This window comes from Phyllostomus discolor, chromosome 3 (assembly GCF_004126475.2).
Source record: "Phyllostomus discolor isolate MPI-MPIP mPhyDis1 chromosome 3, mPhyDis1.pri.v3, whole genome shotgun sequence".
Lineage (NCBI taxonomy): Eukaryota > Metazoa > Chordata > Mammalia > Chiroptera > Phyllostomidae > Phyllostomus > Phyllostomus discolor.
Genome location: NC_040905.2, coordinates 102,443,974 through 102,467,799, shown reverse-complemented (window position 1 = coordinate 102,467,799; position 23,826 = coordinate 102,443,974). Strand labels below are relative to the sequence as shown.

At 38.7% G+C, this 23,826-nt stretch overlaps 1 protein-coding gene across 3 annotated transcripts in view; it reads right to left on the bottom strand.

The window, feature by feature from the left end:
- Window positions 1–23,826, bottom strand: part of PARN (poly(A)-specific ribonuclease) — a 175,481-nt gene that overhangs the window by 32,541 nt on the left and 119,114 nt on the right. For all 3 annotated transcript variants that reach the window (XM_028512738.1, XM_036020915.1, XM_036020916.1), the window contains exon 22: window positions 12,056–12,245. In XM_028512738.1, coding sequence (XP_028368539.1) covers window positions 12,056–12,245 — 190 coding nt within the window. The remainder of the gene's footprint in view (window positions 1–12,055; window positions 12,246–23,826) is intronic.

Here is a 23,826-nt window from a genome sequence, read left to right as displayed (position 1 = left end):
ATTAAACACCCAGGTAAGAAGGCTGAAGAACACTAAAGCCATTTGCAGTGGAAAGAATTACATTTTAACAGAAGCAGAGTAAGAGTGACTCCCAGGACACATGGTAAATAAAAAAAGGAAGGTAGAGAGAAGTATGTGTGGTCCATTACTGCTACCTAAGAAAAGGTAGCGAGTACATACATGTAGTTGTTTACATATTTGTAAAAATGGAAAGACAGACTAAAAACTAGTAACACTGATCGTTGCAAGGGAAGGAGAAAGAGTTGGAGAAAGCAGGGAGACAAGCTTGGTACAACAGATTTCACTGTGGAACCACGTAAATGTTTTACATAATTATAAAGAAAAATTAAATTTTTAAAAATGTAATCTGTAAAAGTAAAAATAAGGCGAACCTAAATGTTTACTTAAGTTGGTGGCTTAACCACACAAAGAATAGTTAATTACTTCAACTGACTTTAAGATAAGGTAATTTGATTGCTTATCTCTGGTCACATATACTGTAGGGACAAAAAAACTGCTACAAATATATAAAATTATTTTCAACAATTATATTCCTAGTAATGATACTAATATAATTATTCTAAAACTAATATAAGGGTGGGGGAAAAGCAGGTTTACAGTTGTGCACATGGAAAACAATACAATATTTAATAAATAATAATATAAGAATAAACTGTTTCACATACAATAGTAAATCTACTTTGCCCATCCTGTATATAGTAGGATAAAGCAAATAAATTAATTTATTCTCACTAGAAATCAGAATTGTCAGCAAAGAAACAGGGAAACAAAATTTTTAAAATGTTACATAAGTTCTGAACTCTAACTGGAATTTGAAATATCAGTAAAAACTTACTTGGAAGCCCTGGCTGGCATAGCTCAGTGGATTGAGCGTGGGCTGCAAACCAAAGTGTCACAGGTTCAATTCCCAGCCAGGGCACATATGCCTGGGTTGCAGGCCATGACCCCCAGCAACCGCACATTGATGTTTCTCTCTCTTTCTCCCTCCCTTCCCTCTCTAAAAAATAAATAAATAAAAACCTTTAAAAAAAAGGATTAAAAAAAACTTACTTGGAAAAAAGAAGAGGAACACAGAAAAGACCCCCTTGCTAGCTCTGTACAGTTAAAAAGGCTATAAAACAATAAAGAAGCCAATTATCAATCAACATCCTTAGAACCCAGATTATGGTTTGTTTGTTTTGATTTTTTTTTAAGTATATTTTATTGAGCCCAGGCTGGTGTGGCTCAGTGGACTGATCACAGGCCTGAGAACCAAAAGGTTGCTAGTTCAATTCCTGGTCAGGGCACATGCCTGGGTTGCAGTCCAGGTCCTCAGTAGTGGGTGAATGAGAGGCAACCACACACTGATGTTTCTCTCTCTCTTTCTCCCTCCCTTCCCCTCTCTATAAAAATAAATAAAATATATATTTAAAAAGTACATTTTATTGATTATGCTATTACAGTTGTCCCATTTGTCCAGTGTCCCCTCCACACTGTACCCCCCTCCCTGAAGCATTCCTCCCCTTTAGTTCGTGTCTGAAGAACACAAAAGTTCTTTGGCTTCTCCATTTTCTATGCTATTCTTAACCCCCTATTTTATACCTACCAGTTATGCTTCTTATTCCCTGTACCTTTTCTCCCATTCTCCTCCCTTCCTCTCCCTACTAACTCTCCATGGTATCTCCATTTCTGTGATTCTGTTCCTGTCCTAGTTGTTTGCTTAGTTGGTTTTTGCTTTTTTTGTTTTTAGATTCAGTTGTTGATAGTTGTGTTTGTTGTCATTTTACTGCTCATAGTTTTGATCATCTTCTTTTTCTCAGGTAAGTCCTTTTAATATTTCATATAATTAGAGCTTGGTGATGATGAACTCCTTTAATTTGACCTTATCTGGGAAGCACTTTATCTGCCCATCCCATTCTAAATGAAAGCTTTGCAGGATAGAGTAATCTTGGATATAGATCCTTGCCTTTCATGACTTGGAATACTTCTTTCCAGCCTCTTCTTGTCTGCAAGGATTCTTTTAAGAAATCAGCTGATAGCCTTATGGGAACTCCTTTGTAGGTAACTGTCTCCTTTTCTCTGGCTGCTTTTAAGATTCTCTCCTTATCTTTAATCTTGGGTAACTTAATTATGATGTGTTTTGGTGTGTTCCTCCTTGGGTCCAACTTCATCTGAGCTTCCTGGACTTGCATGTCTATTTCCTTTGCCCGATTGGGAAAGTTTTCCTTCACTATTTTCTCAAATAAGTTTTCAATTTCTTGGTCTTCCTCTTCTCCTTCTGGCACCCCTATGATTTGGATGTTGGAATGTTGAATGTTGTCCCAGAGGTTCCTAAGCCTCTCCTCATTTTTCTGAAGTCTTGTTTCTTCCTTCTGTTCTGGTTGAATGTTTATTTCTTCCTTCTGCTCTAAACTGTTGATTTGAGTCCCAGTTTCCTTCCTTTCACTGTTGGTTCCCTGTATATTTTTCTTTATTTCACTTCGTATAGGCCTTCACTTCTTCCTTTATTTTGTGTCCATACTCAATCATTTCTGTGAGCATCCTGATTACCAGTGTTTTAAATTCTGTATCTGATAAGTTGGCTATCTCCTTGTTGGTTAGTTATTTTTCTGGAGTTTTGATTTGTTCTTTCATTTGGGCCATATTTCTTTGTCTTGGCACATCTGTTACATTTTTAGGTATTCAACAGAGCAAGGCAACCCACTTCACTGTAATGTAGGGATCAGAGAGGGAACAAAGTCACTGGCTTGCCTCTATCCCCTCTTCCAAGAGACTGGCAGTTTCTCCTGCCAGCACAATCATCACAGGTTTTTACCACCAGAGGTTCTAAGGCCTTATCTTGCCCTCGCTGGAACCCTGGGTTGTATGATCTGTCTCACTCTCCAGTTGTTCCTTTCAGTTTATCCACATGCTAATAAGGGGCTGCCCTCGTCCACCAGCCGCTGCAGCCGCCACCTTGCCATGTGTCCTTTCTGCCCAGGCTGCCTGTCTCTGCTCCTCCTATCAGTCTGGAAGAATGTTTCTTTAACTACTTGGTTGTCAGACTTCCATACAGTTTGATTTTCTGGAAGTTGTGGTTATTTTTAATTTTAAATTGGTTGTTGTCCTTCTTTTGGTTGTGCAAGGAAGCAAAGAGTGTCTACGTATGCCTCCATCTTGGCTGGAAGTCCAGATTATGGTTTCTAAATACCTTTTCCTGTCAAAAGGAACAAGCCTACTAGAGAAATGGTGATTCTGAATATACAAGTGGGGACTCCTAAACCCTGGCATTTATTTATAAAAATATTGTATATTTATTCTTATATGTTTAAACTTCAGTCACTTTCAAAGTACTCTCCATTTGATGAAATACACCTACTAAGGTATTTTTTTCCCAATGCTCAAAATAGTTTTTAAAATAGTGGATTTTGATGCCTTTTAAAAAGTGCTTCTGCCATTTTTTTTGATTCACTTCTTTTACATAGCAAAATGTTTCCCTTTGAGGACTTTTTTTCATCAGAGGAAACAATACAGGAGTCCCTCAGGGTGAGATTGGGTGAATAGGGAGGGTGAGGCACATGGGTCATGCCATTTTTGGTCAAAAACTGCTGAATACTCAGCGTGTTGTGGGCAGGTGCGTTCATAAATCCCCCAACATGAAATGGACAAATACGTTGAAAGAGTCCTCAAAAATATTAACTGAAGCCCAACGCTGCCTCTCACAACAATGCCAGATGGTGCACTGATACAGATGGGTTCACTTAGAGTGGGAAGCCTAAATTACAGGGGGCCCACCCTCCAGAAGTTAATTCCAATTTTTTGGAGGGTCCCCTCTCATAAGGTAGGAAATGTGTAAAAGCCTGGAATATCTTCTTAAACATACCAAAAGTCAAAGAAGCTATTAAAGACTACTGCAATGGGCCCTGGCTGGAGTGGCTCAGTGGATTGAGTACTGGACCAGAACCAAAGGGTCGCTGGTTCTATTCCCAGCTGGCACACGCCTGCATTGGGGGCCAGGTTCCCAAGTGGGGGGCATATGAGAGGCAACCACACACTGATGTTTCTCTCCCTTTCTCCCTCCCTTCCCTTCTCTCTAGAAATAAGTAAATAAAATATTTAAAATAAAAAAAAAGGACTACTAGAATGGTATCAGGAATCTCAAAGAACAACTCAAAATGGTTTTCATTGGTCATAAACAAGATAATTACAGCATTAAAAAGAATAGCAACTGTAATGTATGAAAATATGTAAAATATATTAAAAAAAAAAACCATGATTAAAAACAAATAAAATAAACCTAATTGCTCACCTTTGGAAGGTATTAGCATGGAAACAATAAATTATTCTGAAAACTGGGTTTTAAAGCGTGTATTAGGGCCTTGACTGGTATAGCACAGTTGGGTGGGTGTCATCCTGAGAAGTGAAAGGTCACAGGTTCAATTCCCAGTCAGGGCACATGCCTGGGTTACAGGTTTGGTCCCTGGCTGCAGCGCAACTGAGAGGCAACTGATTGATGTTTCTCTCCCCATCTCTCTTCCTCCCTTCCCCTCTCTCAAAAATAAGTAAATTTTTTTTAAAAAGAGGTGTGTTGGGAGTAGAGATTAAAGAATTTATTCTGCTTTTTCTAGATGGACTATAGTATAGCTCCAGATAACCAAATAGATAATGAGAAGAAATTTTATATTTTAAATAAAAGCATTTGGGATAATAAGAAGGAAAAAACTTTAATATTATCATTTTGCAACTCTTAATGAAATAATGAATCTAGCATTGATCATTAATGGCTACTAAAACCATCAGGTGAAATCTGATAGGGAACTTCATATTGGATGGACCCGAAGAGCAACATTTTCAACCCACCTGATCAATTTTATCACGAGAGACAAGTAGACATGTTATGCCACACAATGTGATGTAATAGGAAATATATAAAACCTTCTGTGAAATATTCTTTTTAAAAATTTTTATTAATTTTAGAGAGAGGAAAGTGGGGAGAGAGGAAGAGAGAAAAAGAGAGAGCAAGAGAGAGGGAAACATCAATTTGCTGTTCCACTTATTCATGCATTCATTGGTTGATTCTTTATGTGCCCTGCCCAGGGACTGAACCTGCAACCTTGGCGTGTAGGGACAACACTCTAACCAACTGAGCTTACCATCCAGGGCCTGAAATATTGTCATTAACTCAGTCCTGAATCAAGTTTATAGATATACCTACACGTTAATTATAAACACAGTAGTCAGGGAACATGTTAAACAACCTTTAAAAAATGTTCCAGAACCTGGGAAATTCTACAGAGCAAACAACCTGGTTTCTGAAATATGCTGCAGAGGTCTGTGGGGGGCGGGTGTGGGGAAGGGAATCCAAAGAGAGAGGGAACTCACAGACTAAGAGATATGAGATGTCAATTAAATGTAATATGCAAACTTGTTTGCCAACTAGAAGTCAAACAAAATCATTTTTAAAAATTTGTGAGCAGGAAATCTGAACACTGGGTATCTTAAGAAATTATTAATTTTTGTGGTATTAGTATTCGAGTTTTGTTTAAAACTGGCTGCTCATCTTTTTGATACATATATATAGACTATGGCTGAAATGATACACTGTCTGTGACTTGTTTCAAAATTATCTGAAGGGGAGAAGGAGAGAGTACTAATGAAATAAAACTGTGACTTGTGACAGCTAGATGGGAGTTTTGTTATATTATTTTTTCTACTTTTATACACTTTAACAATTTTTTCTGTAATGAAAAATTTTGGTATTCTTTTAAGTAGAAATTCAAAAGGCCTCTCTTCTGCTTCCTAGGATATCACTTTTAAATGAAAAGATACAAGCTCTCAGATGTTTTCTTAGGTGTGTGGTGATTATAGTCAAGACAACAGTCCTCTATATGGCATGTGTCTAGATGCAATAAGCCTATTTGAGTCCTTTCTTCCTTTGAGGACAGGGCTATCCCAGACCTGGGAAAGAACAGGGCTTTTTACTTTTAGATCACACTGGTATCAAATCCAACTCTTGGTCAGGACCTGTTTTATTGTCCTAAGCCTCTGTGAAATGGGGATAACTTCACCTCCCCCACATCTAGCCCAGAGCAGGCACTTAGGAAACTGACACTTGAGTATTTATTAATTCATTAATTCACCCAACATCTGAGTACATACTCAGGATCAGACTCTAGGTTAGGTGCTAGAAGTATAAAGACATGGAAAATATGGTGCCTGCCTTGAAGTGAAACAGGAAAGTAAATCAATGATTATAGTGTTAGTGTGTTTAAAGCTCTGAAAGTATACAATGTTTGGATCTAGAATTCTATATTCAGCAACATTATCAATTAGGAAGGTGAAACAGAGGCATTAAAAAAAGAAAAAAATACACCACTCAGAAAAGAAAATTACTTCCCTCAAAAAAGTCTCAAAAAAGGCTGAGAAATTTGGAAGATTCTCCTTTGGATAGCAATGTTTTGATGACACAAGAATACATTTTCTTCTCTATAGGCCCCACCTATGTGCCCTTTTTTCTTTAGTATATTATTGTTACTAATATACTAATTGTATATTACACAATTGCAATAATATACATGCTATATGCCTGTTGCCATCTCTTAGAATCAACCTCTCCAGAAAGCACTGCAACAAAGATACAAAAAAAGCAGTAAGCAGTATAAATAACTTAACTAACAAAGTAAGAAGGGGACAAAGAAAGGTGGAAGGTACTATACATGCTTAATTTTTCATCTTTTATAGAAGTGATCAAGATTGGTCAAAGTGGGCCAGACATTATTTAAAGGTAGAGTGAACCACCAAAAGAAAATGATAAAGTAGCTGTCACTGGCAAGAAGAACTGAGAATGAGGAATGAAGATTCCCCCCTCTTTGTTTTATATTCTCTTATACTACACAAAAAAATTTTTAAATGTGTGCATTTATTAATTTAATGGCTTAAAAAGTGTCTTGGGAAACACTTTCTCTGCTAAAATACAGGTAACCCACAAGCTCTACAATGAATTTGCTAACTCTGCCCAAACACAAGAAAGATTCTGAGGTTAGTAGACTAAGATAACTTCTACAGTCCTTTATAGAAGCTAAGGGTCTATCCAAAAGAATATACAAATTGTAGTTGTTGTTTGCTTAAGATAAAGACATAGATGTAAAGTCTGTTCCTAAGCTATGAAGCAAACAAGAGTGAAACAACAGAAAATTTCCCCAGAAAAAGGCAGCTGAGAACCAGAAACAAAGAAGCAGTTAAAGCTGAACGGAGATTTTTACAATGGAGCCAAGAGCAAGACAGAGAAGAAACAAGAGATGGCAAACAGAAAGCTTCAGAGTGTACTTCGGAGCTGCCCCACCAGGATGAGGGGCTGGTTGCTCAGGCTGTAGAAATGCGTTGGGGGGGCTCTGAATGTGAGGCAAACACTCTCAGTACCCGAAACAGTTAAGCAATTAATGTATAAATCAAGGACCAACACACAGAAGACAAAAAGGGCTAAATACAAGTTTTTTCTGCCACAGACTAGTGAATTCTAACCATTTTTTGAAGTCATGGGGAGACAGACCTTCTAAGAAATTCTAGTCTACACATGGTAGGTGGGAATTAAAAGACTGTACCCATTGAAAGTGACAATAATCTTTTCTTATTTGGTGTGTTGACTTTATTATTTAGTGTAGGTTTTTAAAAAAAATTTTCTTGAACTTTTCCAAAGGTAAACACTGAAAACAACTGGCCATTTAAAAAACATCCCTAGTGGGTACACTCGACGATTTTATTTACTTATTTTTAGAGAGAGGGGAAGGGAAGGAGAGGGAAAGAGACACTGATGTGTGAGAGCTACATCAACTGGCTGATGTGTGAAATACATTGACTGGCTGCCTCTCTATCCAAACTGGGGACCTGGCCTGCAACCCAGGCATGTGCCCTGACCTGGAATTGAACCAGCAACAATTTGGTTAGCTGGCCAGTGCTCAAGCCACTTGAGCCACACCTGCCAGGGCTATATGGTATATAATATTAAAAAGCTTTAAATGCTTTTTATTAGAAAAGAAGAAATATAATGAAATCAATGAGCCAAGTTCCCACATTAAAAAGTGAGACAAAGAATAACAAATCCAAAATAAACAAAATAAATAATAAGATTATAAATAAATGAAAAAAGAAGACACAAAAAACAACAGGAGAGAAACCAATAAAATTTGTTCTTAGAAAGAATTGATAATCACCTAGATAGGAAAAAATAAATGAAACACAAATTACAAGTATCAGGAGTTTTTAAAGGGACATAATTTTAGATTCTACAGATACTGAAATTATAATAAGGGAATATTTTGAGCTAATAATTTTATGCTAATGAATCTGACAACTTAAATTAAGTGAAATATTCCTTGAAAAAGACAAATTCCTAAAGGTGATTCAAGAAGAAACAGAGCATCTAAACAGCCCATACCTATGAAAGAAACTGAGTTCATAATGAACAACCATTCTACAGAGAAACTATGTCCAGATGCCTTCACTGGTAAGCTCTACCAAAAATTTAAGAAAAAATCCTATATACATTGTTTCAGAAAAAAGCAAAAATTTCCTAACTAGTTTTTATGAAGTCAGCATAATCCTCATACAAAAACTTGACAGAAACATAAAATTACAATCTAATATTGCTCATAAATAAAGACATAAAAATACTTAATAAAATATTAGCAAATCAAATCTGGAAACATATAAGAAAGGTAACACATCATGACCAAATAGATTTCTACCAGGAATGCAAATTTGATTGGGCATTTAAAACCAACCAATGTAATTCAAAATACTGACAAAATAAAGGACAAAAAACATATGGTAATTTTAAAAGATACAAAAAGAACCCCTGAAAATATTCAACATCCATTCATGATACAAACTCTTACCAAACTAGAAATAGAAGAGAATTTCCTCAGCCTAAAAAAGGACTTGAATAGACAACCCTAAAATCATTACTTTGTGGGGAAACACTGAACCTCCTCTCTTATACTGGAAACAAAGCAGGGATATCCCCTCTTCCCATTTCTATTTAACAACAGACCAGAGGTGCTAGTCAGCGCAATACGGCGAGAAAAATAAATGAGACATAAGTACTGGAAAAATAAAACTTTTGTTACTAGCACACCAAGATGATTGAGTACATTAAAGCTCTGTGCAATATTTAAAAAAAAAAAACACCACCAACAACTGACAGAATAAGAAAATTTTAAAAGGTTGGAGGGTATAATATCAATATACAACAATTAATTATATTCTATATAGAAGCAGTGAACAATTTGAAAATGAGGGACCTATTTTAAGAAACTTCCCTTTACAATAGCATCAATAATATAAAATATTTAGAAAGAATATTAATATAAGACATTTAAGACCTCTACAGCAAAACCTACAAAACAGGCCTAGTAGAGAAACAGACAAGATGATCCTAAAATTCATTTGGAATACACAGGATCTAGAAGAGCCAGAACAATCTGAAAAAGAAAAATAATGTTGGAGGGTTTATGGTACCTAATTTTAAGTCTTACTATAAAGTCAGAGAAATAAGAAAGCATTGTACTGGCATAACAGACATAAAAATGAATGAAATAAAGGAGTTCAGAAACAGACCTAGATACACAGTCAATTTATTTTAAGCAAAAGTGCCAAGTTAATCCAATAAGAAAAGAAAAATCTTTTGAACAAATGCTGCTGGAACAACTGGGCATCCATATATAGAAAATTAACACTACCTCCAATATCATTCCATATACAAAATTAATTTGATATAGAGCATGAGTTAAATATAAAAGCTGAAACTATAATCCTTCTAGAATAATACAGATAAGAAAATCATTGCAACCTTGGAGTATGCAAAGATATTTCATCAGGAATAAAACCCACTAATCATAAAGAAAAAAATTTTATAACAGGATATCATCAAATTATAAATATTTGCCCATCAAAAGGCACTGCTAATAAAATGTACTGACAACACAAACTCAAAAAAATATATTTCCAACACATATCTGACAAAAGATGTGTACCCATAATACGTAAAAGAACTTTTCAGCAAAAACAGTAAAAAGATGAACAACCCAATTAGAAAATGGGAAAGAGACTTAAATATCCACTTCAAAAGAAGATGACTGAATGACCAATAGGCACACAAGCAGGTAACTTAACATCATTAGTCATGAAAGAAATGTAAGTGAAAGCTGTAAGGCAATACCATCTTACACCTTCTAGATAGGCTAGAATAAAAAACACTAAGAGCACTGAACATAGGCAAGGATATGGAGCAACTGCAACCTTCACACAATACTGGTGGAGTATAAAATGGTACATCCAGTTTGGAGAACTGTTTGGTTGTTCTTATAAAGTTTAACATACACCTAAACCTAAGAACCAACAACCCTAGTCACAGGTATTTACTTAAGAGAAGAGAAGTGAAAACATATGCCCATAGATTTTTTTTAATGAAATGATCAAAGCAGCCTTATTATAATACTCCCAAACTGGAACTAACCTAAATGTCCACCAACAGAACAGGTAAATGTATATTCCTATAGTGAAATGCTATTAAACAATAAAAAATAGTGAACTGCTGATGCACACATCAGGGATAAATTTCAAAAACATTTTAAGCAAATGAAGCCAAACACAATACGCCACATGATTCCATTTTTTACAAATTCCAAGAATAAAAATTAATCTATAGCAGCGATTTTCAACTGATGTACCACAAGTATTTTTAAAACATGTAATACCTGACTATTTTAGTCAGGGGCACTGACCTCTTTTCCCTTTGATTATCAAATAAAAAAATGACAACAGCCAACACAACAATAGCCATCCAGTGTGAATGAATCAAACTTTACCTATTTTTTGTCAGATTGGCAAAAAATATATTTATTGGTGTGCTGCAGAATTTTAGTAATTAGTTTATGTGTGCCATGAGATGAAAAGGTTGAAAATCGCTGATCTATAGTGACAGAAATTAGCAGTAGTTGCTTGGGGCAGCAGACTGCTTAAGAGTGGGGTACAAGGAAACTTTTGGGGGTGATAAAAACATTCTGTATCTTTCCTAGGGTGGTGGTTACATGGATATATATAACTGTACAACTCTTTGCACTAAACATTTTAAATCTGTATACTTTATTGTATGTTAATTATGCCTCGATTTTTAAAATCCCTATAAAACCATTTTAAAAGTATGAAGAGCAATACAAAATACTAATTGTGATTGCTTCTGGATAGTGGGATTCCAGCTAATTTTTTCTTCTGCTAATTCACACCTTTGTGAACTTCTAGAAGTTCATTTCTACAATGAACTTCTCCCACCCTTGTTCTCTATACCTATGTTTTGTAGTTTCACAAATATGCCAAAGTGTTACCAGTATTTAAATTCTGACTCTGGCTAGTGTGGAACAGGGGACTGAGTGCCAGCCTGTGAATCAAGGGGTCGCTAGTTCAATTCCTAGTCAGGGCACATGCCTGTGTTGCAGGCTAGGTCCTCAGTAGGGGGCATGTGACAGACAACCACACACTGATGTTTTTCTCCCTCTCTTCTCGCTCCTTTTCCCTCTCTAAAAATAAAAAAAATTTTTAAAAAATTTTTTTAAAATTCCAAAAGTAGGATTATAATCATTAAGGGAGGTATGCGTCAAGTTCTCTTTCTATAGTAGGTATGTGGTGCAGATCCCTATGCAAGACCTGAAAGGAATTCAGAAGCTCAGGCAGAGGCAACATGGCATGCTGAGAAGAGAAAGGGACCAGAATTCAACCCTGAACCTGGCTCTCTCACAGAAACTGATGGGAAGTCATGAAGCCTCTGTTTCCTCGCCTGTAAAATGGGAATAAGATGTATCCTGTCTGCCTCAGAGGGCTTTGTGAGTGTTAAGTGAACCAGCTGTGGTTGATAAAGCAGAGCAGGAATTAAGGTAGTAGTAACTTCTGATATTATGGTAAAAGTTTTTAAAAAGCCTTTCTCAAAAGTCAAATTTATTACTTCCAATCCTGTAGGAAGCAACAAGAACAGATATTGCTAGAACAACTCTGCCCTTTTAAATCAATAGCCAAGCATTCTTACCTATTGGTGCGGTAATAGTGATTCTGCAGAGCACAGGATATGCACTGATTGTTTAACCGCTTTCTCTCAACCTCCTTCCAACTATCTTCTGGCCACTTTCTCTTGATCTGCTTCTCCTCATGTTTTTTTCCCACATATTCAGCATACGTCTGAATCCGATAGCTTTCTGCATATTTGCTGGTATTGACAGCTACAAGGAAAAGAAAAAATCCTTATGAAAGGGTCTAACCTGACCCCAGGGGTAGTCAAAGGAACTCAGCATTCAGGTTTGAGCTCACACACTGGCTCTGCCCCTTAGAAGCCAGGTGGCCTTGGCAACATTCCACAGACTCTCCAAGTCTGAGTTCCTCATCTGGAGAAAAGAAAGAGTCATTGCTCCTCAGTCTCCTCATAGTGTGAAAGCGCTCTGAAAACTGTAAAGAATCGTCATGCTGTTAAGTAAAATATTTTTTTTATTTTAATTGTTGTTCCAGTACAGTTTTCTGTCTTTTACTCCCATCCCAGCCCACCCCATTAGTAAAATAATTTTTAAAATATTTGCAGGGACCATTACTACTTGAAAATTGTTCATTTTCAGAGTAAGAAAATGAAAACAACAATGAATCGAAACCATTAAGGGAAAACTGTAAATGCTCATTTATTTTGTTGAGAGTAAAAATGGCAATAAAAGCAATCTTCACTGTCAAATGCTGAAGGTCTATTTGTGTCCAGTGTTTTGCATACATGATGTCTAATCTTCACAATACACTTGCAAGGGAAGAATTGTTTTTGCTGATGAGAAAGCACGGTACTGAAGTCAGGTGATTTACCGTAGACCTCACCATGAGGAAGTGGCAGTTTTCAGATGCAAAACCAGGCTACTGTGACCCTAAGGCCAGGGGCCTTCTCGCTGCTCTGTGCCTTACTTCAGACTCTGCAAATTCAAGAGATCCCCACAATACCTAAGACATGCCTCTTCTCCTTCCACTTTTAAAGACCGCTAATTCTCTGTAATGTGTCTCTGGCTGGCAGGAGTACTCGAAAGCTGGATGGAACTTATCCCCTCCTTGGTGTTAATGCTTGACTTAGGCCAGGTCAGTTTTTTTGCAATCCCTTGTTGCCTCCTCCTCGAAGGCTGGCTGTGAGATGGAAAATCCTGGGAGCGTGGGAGTGAGGACCCATGGAAGGCCTTCTGGTGGATGGGCACCCATTTCCTGATTCTGGCTTATGCAATTTGAGCATATACTCTCCTAGCCCTATTATCACTGCCAACAGTTATTGCCCACACTGGCGGTGAGACAATAAGAGCCCAGTCATGCTGACTTGGTACCTGGCCAGCTTCAAAAGCACCATGACACTTGACACAGAATCTATAGACCCACTCCTAGCGAAGTTCTTGGTACAGAGTAGTTCTCAATAAATATTATGTGAATGAGTGCAGGCAGAATGCAGCAAGTGGTGATAAGCCTGCAGTCTTTGAGAACATCTGAACTGGACAAGGGACTCCAGTTATATTAGGCACCTTACACGAGAGGGAAAAACAACGGTGTGAGAGGCAGAGGCTCCATATAGTCAACACCTGATACTTAATCTTCACTCCAAGTGGACCAGATTTGCTTAAAACTTCTCAGCACAACAGTGGATTACAGAATGTGGTGTGCTAAATGTTTAGCCACTTAAAGAGCAAAATAAAACAACTACAGAAAAAGAAAAGAAAAAAACCCAATTCTAAAAAAACACAAATTTTACTAAGAAGTTTGCCATACATTTCAAACATTCACTTGAGTTAAAGAGAAACAAAAATAGAAGAAAAAAAGCATGAGCGTATTAAGGAACTTTCGTATTATATAGTCTCCCATACCACAGTGAGTTACTGGTGTGTGAGCTCTGACTCACTCACCAGCAGATAAACAGAGGCATCAGGTTCTGGAGATGTGCTGTTGACCGAAGTCACTCACATCAGAGAACCACAGAAGCAGGATCTTTTTCTTGAAAACCTTATTCCTGTGACAGTTATATTTCCAGCTTTCAGTGGGCCACATTTTTTACTTTTCCCTTCATTTATCTAACCACCTAACAATTTCCATAGTAACAAACATTATCCATCTATCCTTCCATCCACTAACTGCTCACTCAGTGTCTGTCCAGGGAAGGCACTAGTATTTGGTAAAACAAGGCACAGCTTCTACCCTCTTAAGCTCACCCTATCACATGCAAGCTTTATATAGAGTTGATTTCCCTGTATGTTTGAGACTGCCTACAAAAACAGGATAACCTACCAACATGATACAAAATGAGAACCCATAGATTCTACCATCATTATTCTGTACTGACTCTTGGTAAATGAGCACTTCCTGGATTTTCCTCTTTAAATTTCATTTACCTGGCAGGTTCATTCTGCAAGCGTGCTTAAAAGGCATGACATCTGCAATAACCCTCTCCCAAATTTAATTTGGACTACCAAATAAAAGAGTAGGCCTGAGTCAATATTCCCCATGAAAACAAAGGTGATAACTGGACCACAAAGGAGCCAAGATGATCTATTTAAGTGTCCAATTGTTTCCAATAATTTCACTCTCAGTCCCATGGACAAATGTTACAAACAACTCCCTAACCAAGGAGGGGGAATTTATTTGAGCACATTTGGAATTAGGATCCCTTAAAAGGGGAAACAAATAACAATCCACTTCTCACTGCTGGCCTTCACATGGCAATAATTTACCAGCATTCCTTCAAGTCCCAGCAGCTTTGCAGCTCTCCGCTTTTAATCTAGAAGCCAAGCTCTGGCTCAAAGCCACCCCTCTAATGGATGAATCAGCAAAATGAACTGGCTGTCAGCTGTGTCCTCCAGTGATTCCAGCTCGCCTGTCAGAAGCAGCATGTAGTCGGCTGCTTGGCAACACTAACCTTTTCCAAAATTGTCAGAAAAATGATTCAAGGCCATCTTTTGGTTATGACACTTGGTTCAGCCACTAGGGAACTGAACACACTGAGAGTTCTTTTTCCTTGTAGGTGAATGAGAGCAGTTCCTCCCACATAATAGTCTCATCCACTCATGGCTGCACTGTGCTGGGTCCGCTGTCTCTTGACACTCTGCACACATTATAGCATTTAATCTTCACAACAACTGTATAAGGAAGAGGATGTTCTAGTCATCAAACAGATAAAGGGATGGAGCAGCAGAGAAGCTAAGCAGCGTGCCTAAGGTCTTGCAGGAGCGCAATAAAGCTGGTTTGGAAACAAGATGGGTTTTTCTCTTTTTTAATGTCTGCCACATGTCTGTCATATATTTGTGTGTATTTATGTTTTTATTCAGATGGACAATTATTTCATGAAATGATTCCTTTACTAAGAGTTTTTAAAAACTGCTTAAATGTTTAGTTTTTTTCCCTAAAAATTAATAAGCACTTTCCATTATTGTCAAGCTAAGTTTCTCCAACTAAGTTGATAGATACACTACATTTAAGGGCAAGAAGACTTAACATAAGGGTACAGATTCCTTCCTAAATTGATCCATAGATTTAATGCAGTTGCAGTAAAAAAAAAAAAAATCCAAAATTTTAGTAAGACATTGCAAAAAGTTAAATGAAATTAAAAACACATCCGAACAAAAACCAGAGCAGTGGTAGCCAGGGACAGAGGGAGAGGTCAAATATAAACGAGATGAAGCAATTTGGGGGGTGACGTAACTGCCCTATACATTGAATGTGGTGGCGATTACATTTGTTGAAACACAGAAATGTTTGACAAAGAGTGTAATTTTACTGTATATAAATTATACCTGTTTTTCTGTGGAATTAGAAAGGTCAGCTCCAAGATTTAAGTGAAAAAACAAATGAGCCAACAATAGCCCAGACATTTCTTACGAAGAAAGGTGGTGGAAGGACTTGCCTGGGTAGCTTAAGCTTATTAAGCTCTGACCAATGGTACAGAGGAACCTAGAAATAGACTTACCCATCTGTCAAAGTTTGATTTTCGACAGAGACATCCTAACAGAAAGTGTGGAAAAGGAAAAGTTGGAAAAATTGTTTATCCATAGGAAAAAATGAAATTGAATTCTTATACCCTGCCAAAAAATAAACTCCAGATGGGTGAAGAGCTTAAATGTCAAAAATAAACTTTGAAAACTTGAAAAGAAAATATAAGTAAATATCTTTCTGAACTTGAAACAGGAATTTATAAAGATACAAAAAGTGTTAAGCATAAAAAAGATCAATAAATTTGTCTACATTAACAAAAAAGCTTTTGTCATCAGAAGACACGCTAGAGACTGAAGACAATCCTCAAACTGGGAGAAGTTATGTGCAACACATGCAACTGATGGAGAATGCGCACCAGAATACACGAAAACATGTACAAATAGGTCAGAAAATACCCAACAGAAAAATGGACAAAAGACAGGAAAAGTATGTTTAGTCATTTCACAGGGAAAAAAGCATGTAACAACAATAATTATATAAAGAGCTGCTCAACCTCAGGCAATAAGGTAATATTTGTAGAGGAAGATGTGGGGGGAGGGAGAAAAGAATGGATGCTGTTGGGGAGAGAGAAAGAATTAAAAAACCAAAAACCAAGAAAACGATCCACACACAACTTTCAGGAAAGTAGCTGCCCCTGGTGGGGAATGAGGAGGGTGGAATAGGGGAGGAACAACAGGTAGATGTAATTTATCAGCAATATTTTAGTTCTTTGGTTGAGTGGTGGTTTCATAAATGTTCATTACATTTTAACCAAACCAATTGTTTAGGTTTTCTGTTGTCTTCCTGTCCAGCTACTAAGGGCCATTTCCAATTCATATTTTCCAAGTAAGAAGGTCTATGTAAGACCAGGTTACAGTTAACTTTGGTTTGTATGTCTTCTGTGAGAAGGAGATGCCTCTGAATGGCCTAGGTAGTACAGATGAGCACTGCTGCTGATATGCCAGACTTCTCAAACCTTTCCCAGGACATCAGTACAGCCTGTTTATCAGACTGATAAGATCAGTTTATTGTAACAACTGCTGGGAGGGGCATGAGGGAGCATTTAGGAAATTGCAGGGCATGCCATTATTAGTCCTGCATTTTTTACAATGGCTATCCTCAGCTAACATCATGTTCTCAATTTCTAAGGGAATTACCTATAATCTTATTAATCCAATGTTTACAAGAAAGAGAAATATATATCAAATACACTGCAAGACACAGAAAATCCTGTAAGCATTATCCTGATTTTATATTAATAGATAAGGAAACTGAGGCTCAGAAGAAGTGACTAGCCCAAGGTCCCAAAGATTACAAGTGTTTGGGCTGGGATGCAAACCAAAGCCTACATTCTTCTCAGGACACCACTGGAAGGAGCGCATAGGGTGCCACTTAAAGTTCACACTGGCATACACACCTGTGTGCAAGATGATCAAAGCCTGTTCATCTCTCCACACAACAGTAATAAAAGGACTCTCTATGTGATACGTGGTGTATTAATCCACCACCAGCAGTGACATGTGCCAGAGCAGCTTTGCAGACCCAAAACCTACTCCCCATATGTTAACATGGGTTTTCACACTCAAAGGTGCCTGCTTTAGACCCCCATTAAGCTGGCCTCCCTCATTCCCTGACAGCCTCCAGCCCCGCCCTGCACTACCATACTGCCATTCTAGGTTTCCACCGCATCCTGGCATGATACCAAATGTTCCGTGCTTACTTATTTATTTAACTGTGAACATAATGGATACCAATGTTTTGTCATGTTCCATATAATTGTGATTATATTTTGGTTTTCAACAAAATGACCACTTTTCTACTTTTATCAAATAGGAAATGGAGGAGCAAACTTTAAAATCTTTAAAGAAAGGAGCTAAGACAAAACCAAACCAAACCATGCAAACTTAATGCTCATTCTGAACATTTTTCCTATGTTCAAAAACCTGACCCAGGATGTATTTCCCCTCAACCCATCGAAGGGTCTCAGCAGACACTGAGGTGCAGACAGGAATGAGTGGTCTAATGAGCATGATGAAATATAGCTATTTCCAGAGTGCCAACATGCAAAAATGGGCAGGCCAGCCAGAATAAGAGACCCTCTGCAAGTCCATCCTTTCCCTGCTGACAACATCCACTCTCTTCTGTAGAAGCCTTCAGAGTCTTCAAGATAAAGTCCCAACCTGCAGGTGCACCGTGTAGCGCCCTGAGTAACCATCTAGCCCTGTGGGGCTCTCTCACCTCAGCTCTTACTCTTTCCCTACATTTACCCAACAGGGCCAGATGCCCTTTGAGGAAGGGGACTGTACTTTATTCACCTTTGTAGTGCCTGGGCTCTACCACGGTACATTGGTGGGAACTTAATCCAAGATGATGAAAGGAAAGGAGGGAAGAAACACAGCCTTTGTATCTATTGGCAGCCTATTCCTACTCAAGAGAAAAAAGTCAGAACCAGGATACATATGCACAAAATTTTCAGTTAAATATCCCATGGTGAAGCCTGGATCTAGTGGATGAAGAGCCCTGAACTTGGAACAAGAGGAGATGTCTCTGATGCTAAAGAGTCAGCTCCCGTACGCAGTAATAGTCCCTACACATCGCCACACCTGAGCTTCACAGTAATGAGACCAATGGACTTGTCTCAGGCACAAGGTGAGGACCACAGCATGTGATTCCTCATCCTTGTTATTCCTTCATACAGTGGGTACTTCTCCAACAAACTGTAATTTCTTTAAAAGTACTGAGCCTGAACAAGTGAAAACTAAGGCAACAAGATTCAAGCCCTGTAAGGGGGATAGATGGAAACAATGAAGTAAGAGGCAGAGGAGACTTGATCCATTCGTCTCTGCTTTCCCAAGGTCTCCACCATAGTGCCCGACTCCGAGGGGGCACCCCAAAAAAGAAATAAGGGGAAAGGAAACAGTCTCAAGCACCCACGCTCTTTCAAAGATGTAAAGTGCAGAGCATGATGGCAAGAGCAGCTAAGTGTTTACAGACACCTTCCACATACCCCACTTCGCCGGTTTCTTACCACAGTGAAGGTGGGTGTTACTGACAAGGCTGTGAGAAAACTCAGCTGGCACCCAGCAAGAAGTGGCAGAGAAGGGGAGAGTCACTGTCCCACACCTCATTTCACCTCACAGTTCTCTAACTAAGGCCAAAGAAGTGGCAAAGAAAACACTCTTTATAAACTAGACAAGGGCTGATATGTAGATGTAGTGACATTTACTTGAAGCCTATAATATAAAAAAGAGAGGTAACAAAGTCAGGTGGGAAAACCACAGGTCCGGCAGCTACAAAGGCCTGGGTTCAAATCCTGCCCAAATCTTAACCTGCCTGAGGCAAGTCATCTGCCTCCCTGGGCTTCTGTTTCTTTATCCATAAAATGATCATGTCCACCTATCTGATAAGACTATTAGGAAGAGAAACAAGTATGTACGCAAAGATTCTAGCATAAGGCCTGGCACATAGTAGGTGCCTAATTAATGAGGCTACTGCTGTTAAATTACAAAACGTATTTCTGACAAAAAGAACTATGTGCAAGCCAATAAAGATGTTCTACAGGAACACAGATTCAGTGAGCTGTAACTCATCACACCCTGGTGTGCTAGAAGTGAGGAGGCCTGACATACTTGGGTATGCAACAGCTCATGGAATACGACTATCATTTTAGAATATGGAGTATAGATGCAATCTAGCAAAATCTCTCCTACGCAAAACTGTGGAAAGAAAATGGAAAATATAGAAACCAATGTATCAACCATACTCAGCAAGTATAAAATCAGAAATGGAGCTATAATTTTTGAAAACTGTACTGAGATCAAAATTAATCAATTAATTTCCACTAAGTCTACTGGCAACACAACAGCCTCCTTTTTAAATAGTCACCACTATTCATTTATTCAACAAATGCTAGTCCTAGGTACTATGCTGGGTATTTGGGGTGTGGCAGAAGGGAAGAGAAATTCCCTACCTTGAAGAAGTTCACATCCAGAGGTAGAGGAAAGGAAAGGAACAGACGGGCAAGGGAACACCAAGTAGGCAAGAATAAGGTGAGAAACAACAATTTTTAACATGAAGAAGGCTGGAGAGAAGAAGAGACAATAAATACAAGCTATTAAAAGGCTGAATGTGAGGGGAAGAGACTGGTATTTAGGTTCTACATTCTCAAAGCCTACCAAAACTGCCTTAGCATTTAATGAATGCCGTCACTAAGGAACACTGCTTCCATTAACCAGACTGGTGGTGATTTTTTTTTTCCATGGTTACTAGCTGAAAGCCAATTAAAAACAAATGAAGCTGCCATTTATTGAATACTTACTATATATCAAGAACTATGCTAAACTGCTTAACAAATGTAGTTAGTTCTCACTTGTTCATCTATCCATCCATTTGTTTATGAATACAGAGACTGATATATTAAATTCTCATTTGTTCACTTATTAATCCATTCATTCATGAACAAACAAACCATCTTCTAAGACTAGGCAACTGGAGCTGTGAGGGTGAATCAGAGACACAGTCCTTGTGTTCAGCAAGCAGAGAAAGACAGCATACAGAGCTCCACATGTGTGCTGAGGATCAGAAAAGGAGAAGGGCCTCTGGGGTTTCTAGTGGGGAGCTGATCAAGGCTAGGACACAGGGACCATTTCCCCAAAGAAATGACATTCGTGTCTTTGCTGAGACTTTCAGGTTGGGAGAACAGACAGTGTTAAAATTATTGAGAGTTGGGATTCATGATGTAGGCAGAAGGAACATGATGTGATTGACCTCTGAGTGAGGAAGCACAGTCTTGACTGAGGAACCACAAAAAGACCTTAATGGTGGAGCCCTAAAGAGGGAGCAGAGAGGAGCTCACGGTGAAGCTAGAGCAACAGACACAGCACAGAGGGTCCTTGGCCATGCCAAGTGCGGCAGAAGCCCCCACAGGGTTTTTAGTCAGCAGGAGGATGTGATCTGATGTTCGTTCCTACAAGATCACTGTGGGTGGGGGTGGGGGGCAAGGATAGGAACTGGAATGGAGAAGGCACAGAACAGGAAAAGAATTCCTAATGGAAACAGGAACACGGACATTTATTCATCATGTACATGGGGAAGAGTTGGCACAGGGGCCTGAGAAGCTGCAGGCTGAAAAGGAGAGGGACTAGCCCAGAGAGGATGGTGCCAGGGAGCTCAAGAAGGAAGAATGTCAATGGATTTAGTGACCTAGTAAGAGGAGAGGGTCTAGTGGAGCTATAGTACAGAGGACACTGGGGAGCTTAGTAAGGGTAAGCTCAGGGCTGTGTAGGGACACCACAGCAGACTGAGAGTAAGACGAAACCATGGCAAGGGGGATGCATGCTGATCACTGGAATATGTGCAAGGAGAGAAATGATCAGAAGCCAAGATGAATTGGGATCTCAGGAGTTCTTCTGAAAAAATGGAAGGAATCCAGGTTTTTGTGCCATTGGAAAAAAAGTCACTGGGTAAGCCCAGAGATGAGGGATAGCTAGTGCAAGGCCCTAGGGAGTAAACGTGTAGCATCTACTTGTGAGAGAAGGGAGGAGTGGGTGCAGAGCTTTGAGAATCTGTGGGTAGGAAGCTGTGCCTGGAAGTTGGCTGTTTCCTGGGTAGAGGGGTAGGTCTTCCTGAGCTCCAGGACTAAAGATTAGAGAAGAGAGAAAAGCCCATGGGCTAGTTACTGCAATGACCCTGCCAGAGTTAGTGGCCTTCTTTGCAGTTACTAATCTGTCCTTGTTCTTTTTCTTCTCAGATCAACCCCTCAAGGTGGGCAGTAGCTCTACTTTTACAGATCCGAAAATAGGCTAAGAGGTTGAGTGACCTGTCAAGGAACAAAATAACTAATTGGCAGAGCTGGATTTGAGTCCTGATCTCCCTGACTATGGTTTTGATAACTATTTTAACCTACCCCTCAATGCTGTCAACAGAGCAGCTGCTCTAAATTCAAGTCAAACAAAAAGTTTTCACAAGTGCTGAAATAGCTCCTTAAAAGATGGGGTAGTGATGTGCAGAAAGTAAGAAGGAACTTTATAATGGACTCACACAGGAGCAGATGGAGTTCCAAAAAAGTTTAGAATTGAGAGTTGAGAGAGAAAGAGAGAACCTTCTTCTTCTTCTTCTTCTTTTTTAAAGATGAAACACACAACTTAAAATAGGAGTTGGAAAGCAATTCCATACTTAACAGTTTTGAGGAACTTGACAGACAGCTGAAAGACCTAAGCAATTTACAACATTCTTCACACTTCATGGGAGAAAATTAAGATTGATGTCTCAACTACACAGGAATAATTTAAAGTAAAAATCAAAGATCTCCTCAACTGTACAAAATGGCAGATCCTAGACGTCAAGAACACTGAATAAGTTCTTCTCTAGGGAAGTACAAGTTTTAGACTATTTTATAACAGTATCTTTAAGGGTTATGTGCATATCACAAAGGAGTACAAATAAATAATAATCATGGTTTATATTCTCTAATATCCTAATATGTTAATCTCAACATATTTTCTTTCATCTCTAATCTTACCTACACAAAACAGCCCTGTTTTGAGCATGAATTTGAACAGATACAGCCCCAGACAGGTTAAGTCACTTGCCTAATGTTAGTTACAGTGTTTGATGGTGGTAAAGGGACAAATTTAACCCATCACTGACACAACTTACTCCCCACCCCACATGAGTGTCTTTCACACTCAAATGGCAGCAAAGAGTGTACAATAGGTTTTAAATTGCAACAGTATCACCAAACAATACCTACCTTTACTATACCCAACCCACTCTGATGTTTTCTATTCTGTTTCTTTCCTCTTTCTTTTTTTATACTGGTGTCAACCAGCACTGATTTCCTGACCCACTAATGGGCCCTGACCCAAAGTCTGAAACACACCACAGCTCACTGACACCCACCTTTCAAAATGGCATTTCTAGGCCACAATGTGCTTTGTGTTCTAAAAGGTTAATCAACAAAAGAACTTTTAGGACACAATCTATTCACCAACCAGAGCTCACATGTAACTGAACTGCTGGCTGGAGATAGTAGCTGGGTCTATAGTCAGAATTAAGTAGGGTCCTTTAATCTGGACTAGTTCTTGTAACAATGCTTTGGATGCCGGATACTAATGCACACCAGATATAAACATACACCACATACACCAAGACTATACTTTTTGACTACTTAATCTTGACAGCTTATGGAGCTGTTTATGAAGCATTTCATCTGCCACAATATTAATGCTGTTGTAATGAAACATAACTGAATCATCTTTTCTCCACTTCTCATAACCAAGCTTGCAAAAAGCCTGACAGGGCAGCACATTTTCAGACTGAAACATTTCAGTAGTTGAGAAGCTTAAAGTCTGTTTATAAGCCAACCAGAAATAGGAGATGCTGTGCTGCAGTATTAACACTTTCATTAAATGTCTCATTGTGGATGTTTTGATGTGGTTTTCATTTGATCAAAGAATTTACTTATACCTCCTGACTCAGCTTATTCATTAAACAACTAAAACCCCTGAGGAAAGGAGGGGACTTTGAGAGAAAATGAGAATGACAGGCCCTTATCAGTGAGGCAGGGCTGAGCTATCTCACCTGCAAGATGAGTCATTACCCCTGGGAAGGAGGCTATCAGTCACCAAAAAGCAACCTCTCCCAACCTAGTAAGGAAGGAGTCACAGAAATTACGTGTAAATTCCACATAAATGGGACAACTCTGCCTGTGCGTTCCTTTAGCCACTGCTTGTCACACCACGAGTCTGGAACCCGTCCGTGCTCTCATGAAGGCACCATGGTGTTACTCTATGAACAAGAGTCCTCTTCCTAGCCCTGCCTTTCATCTCTTCC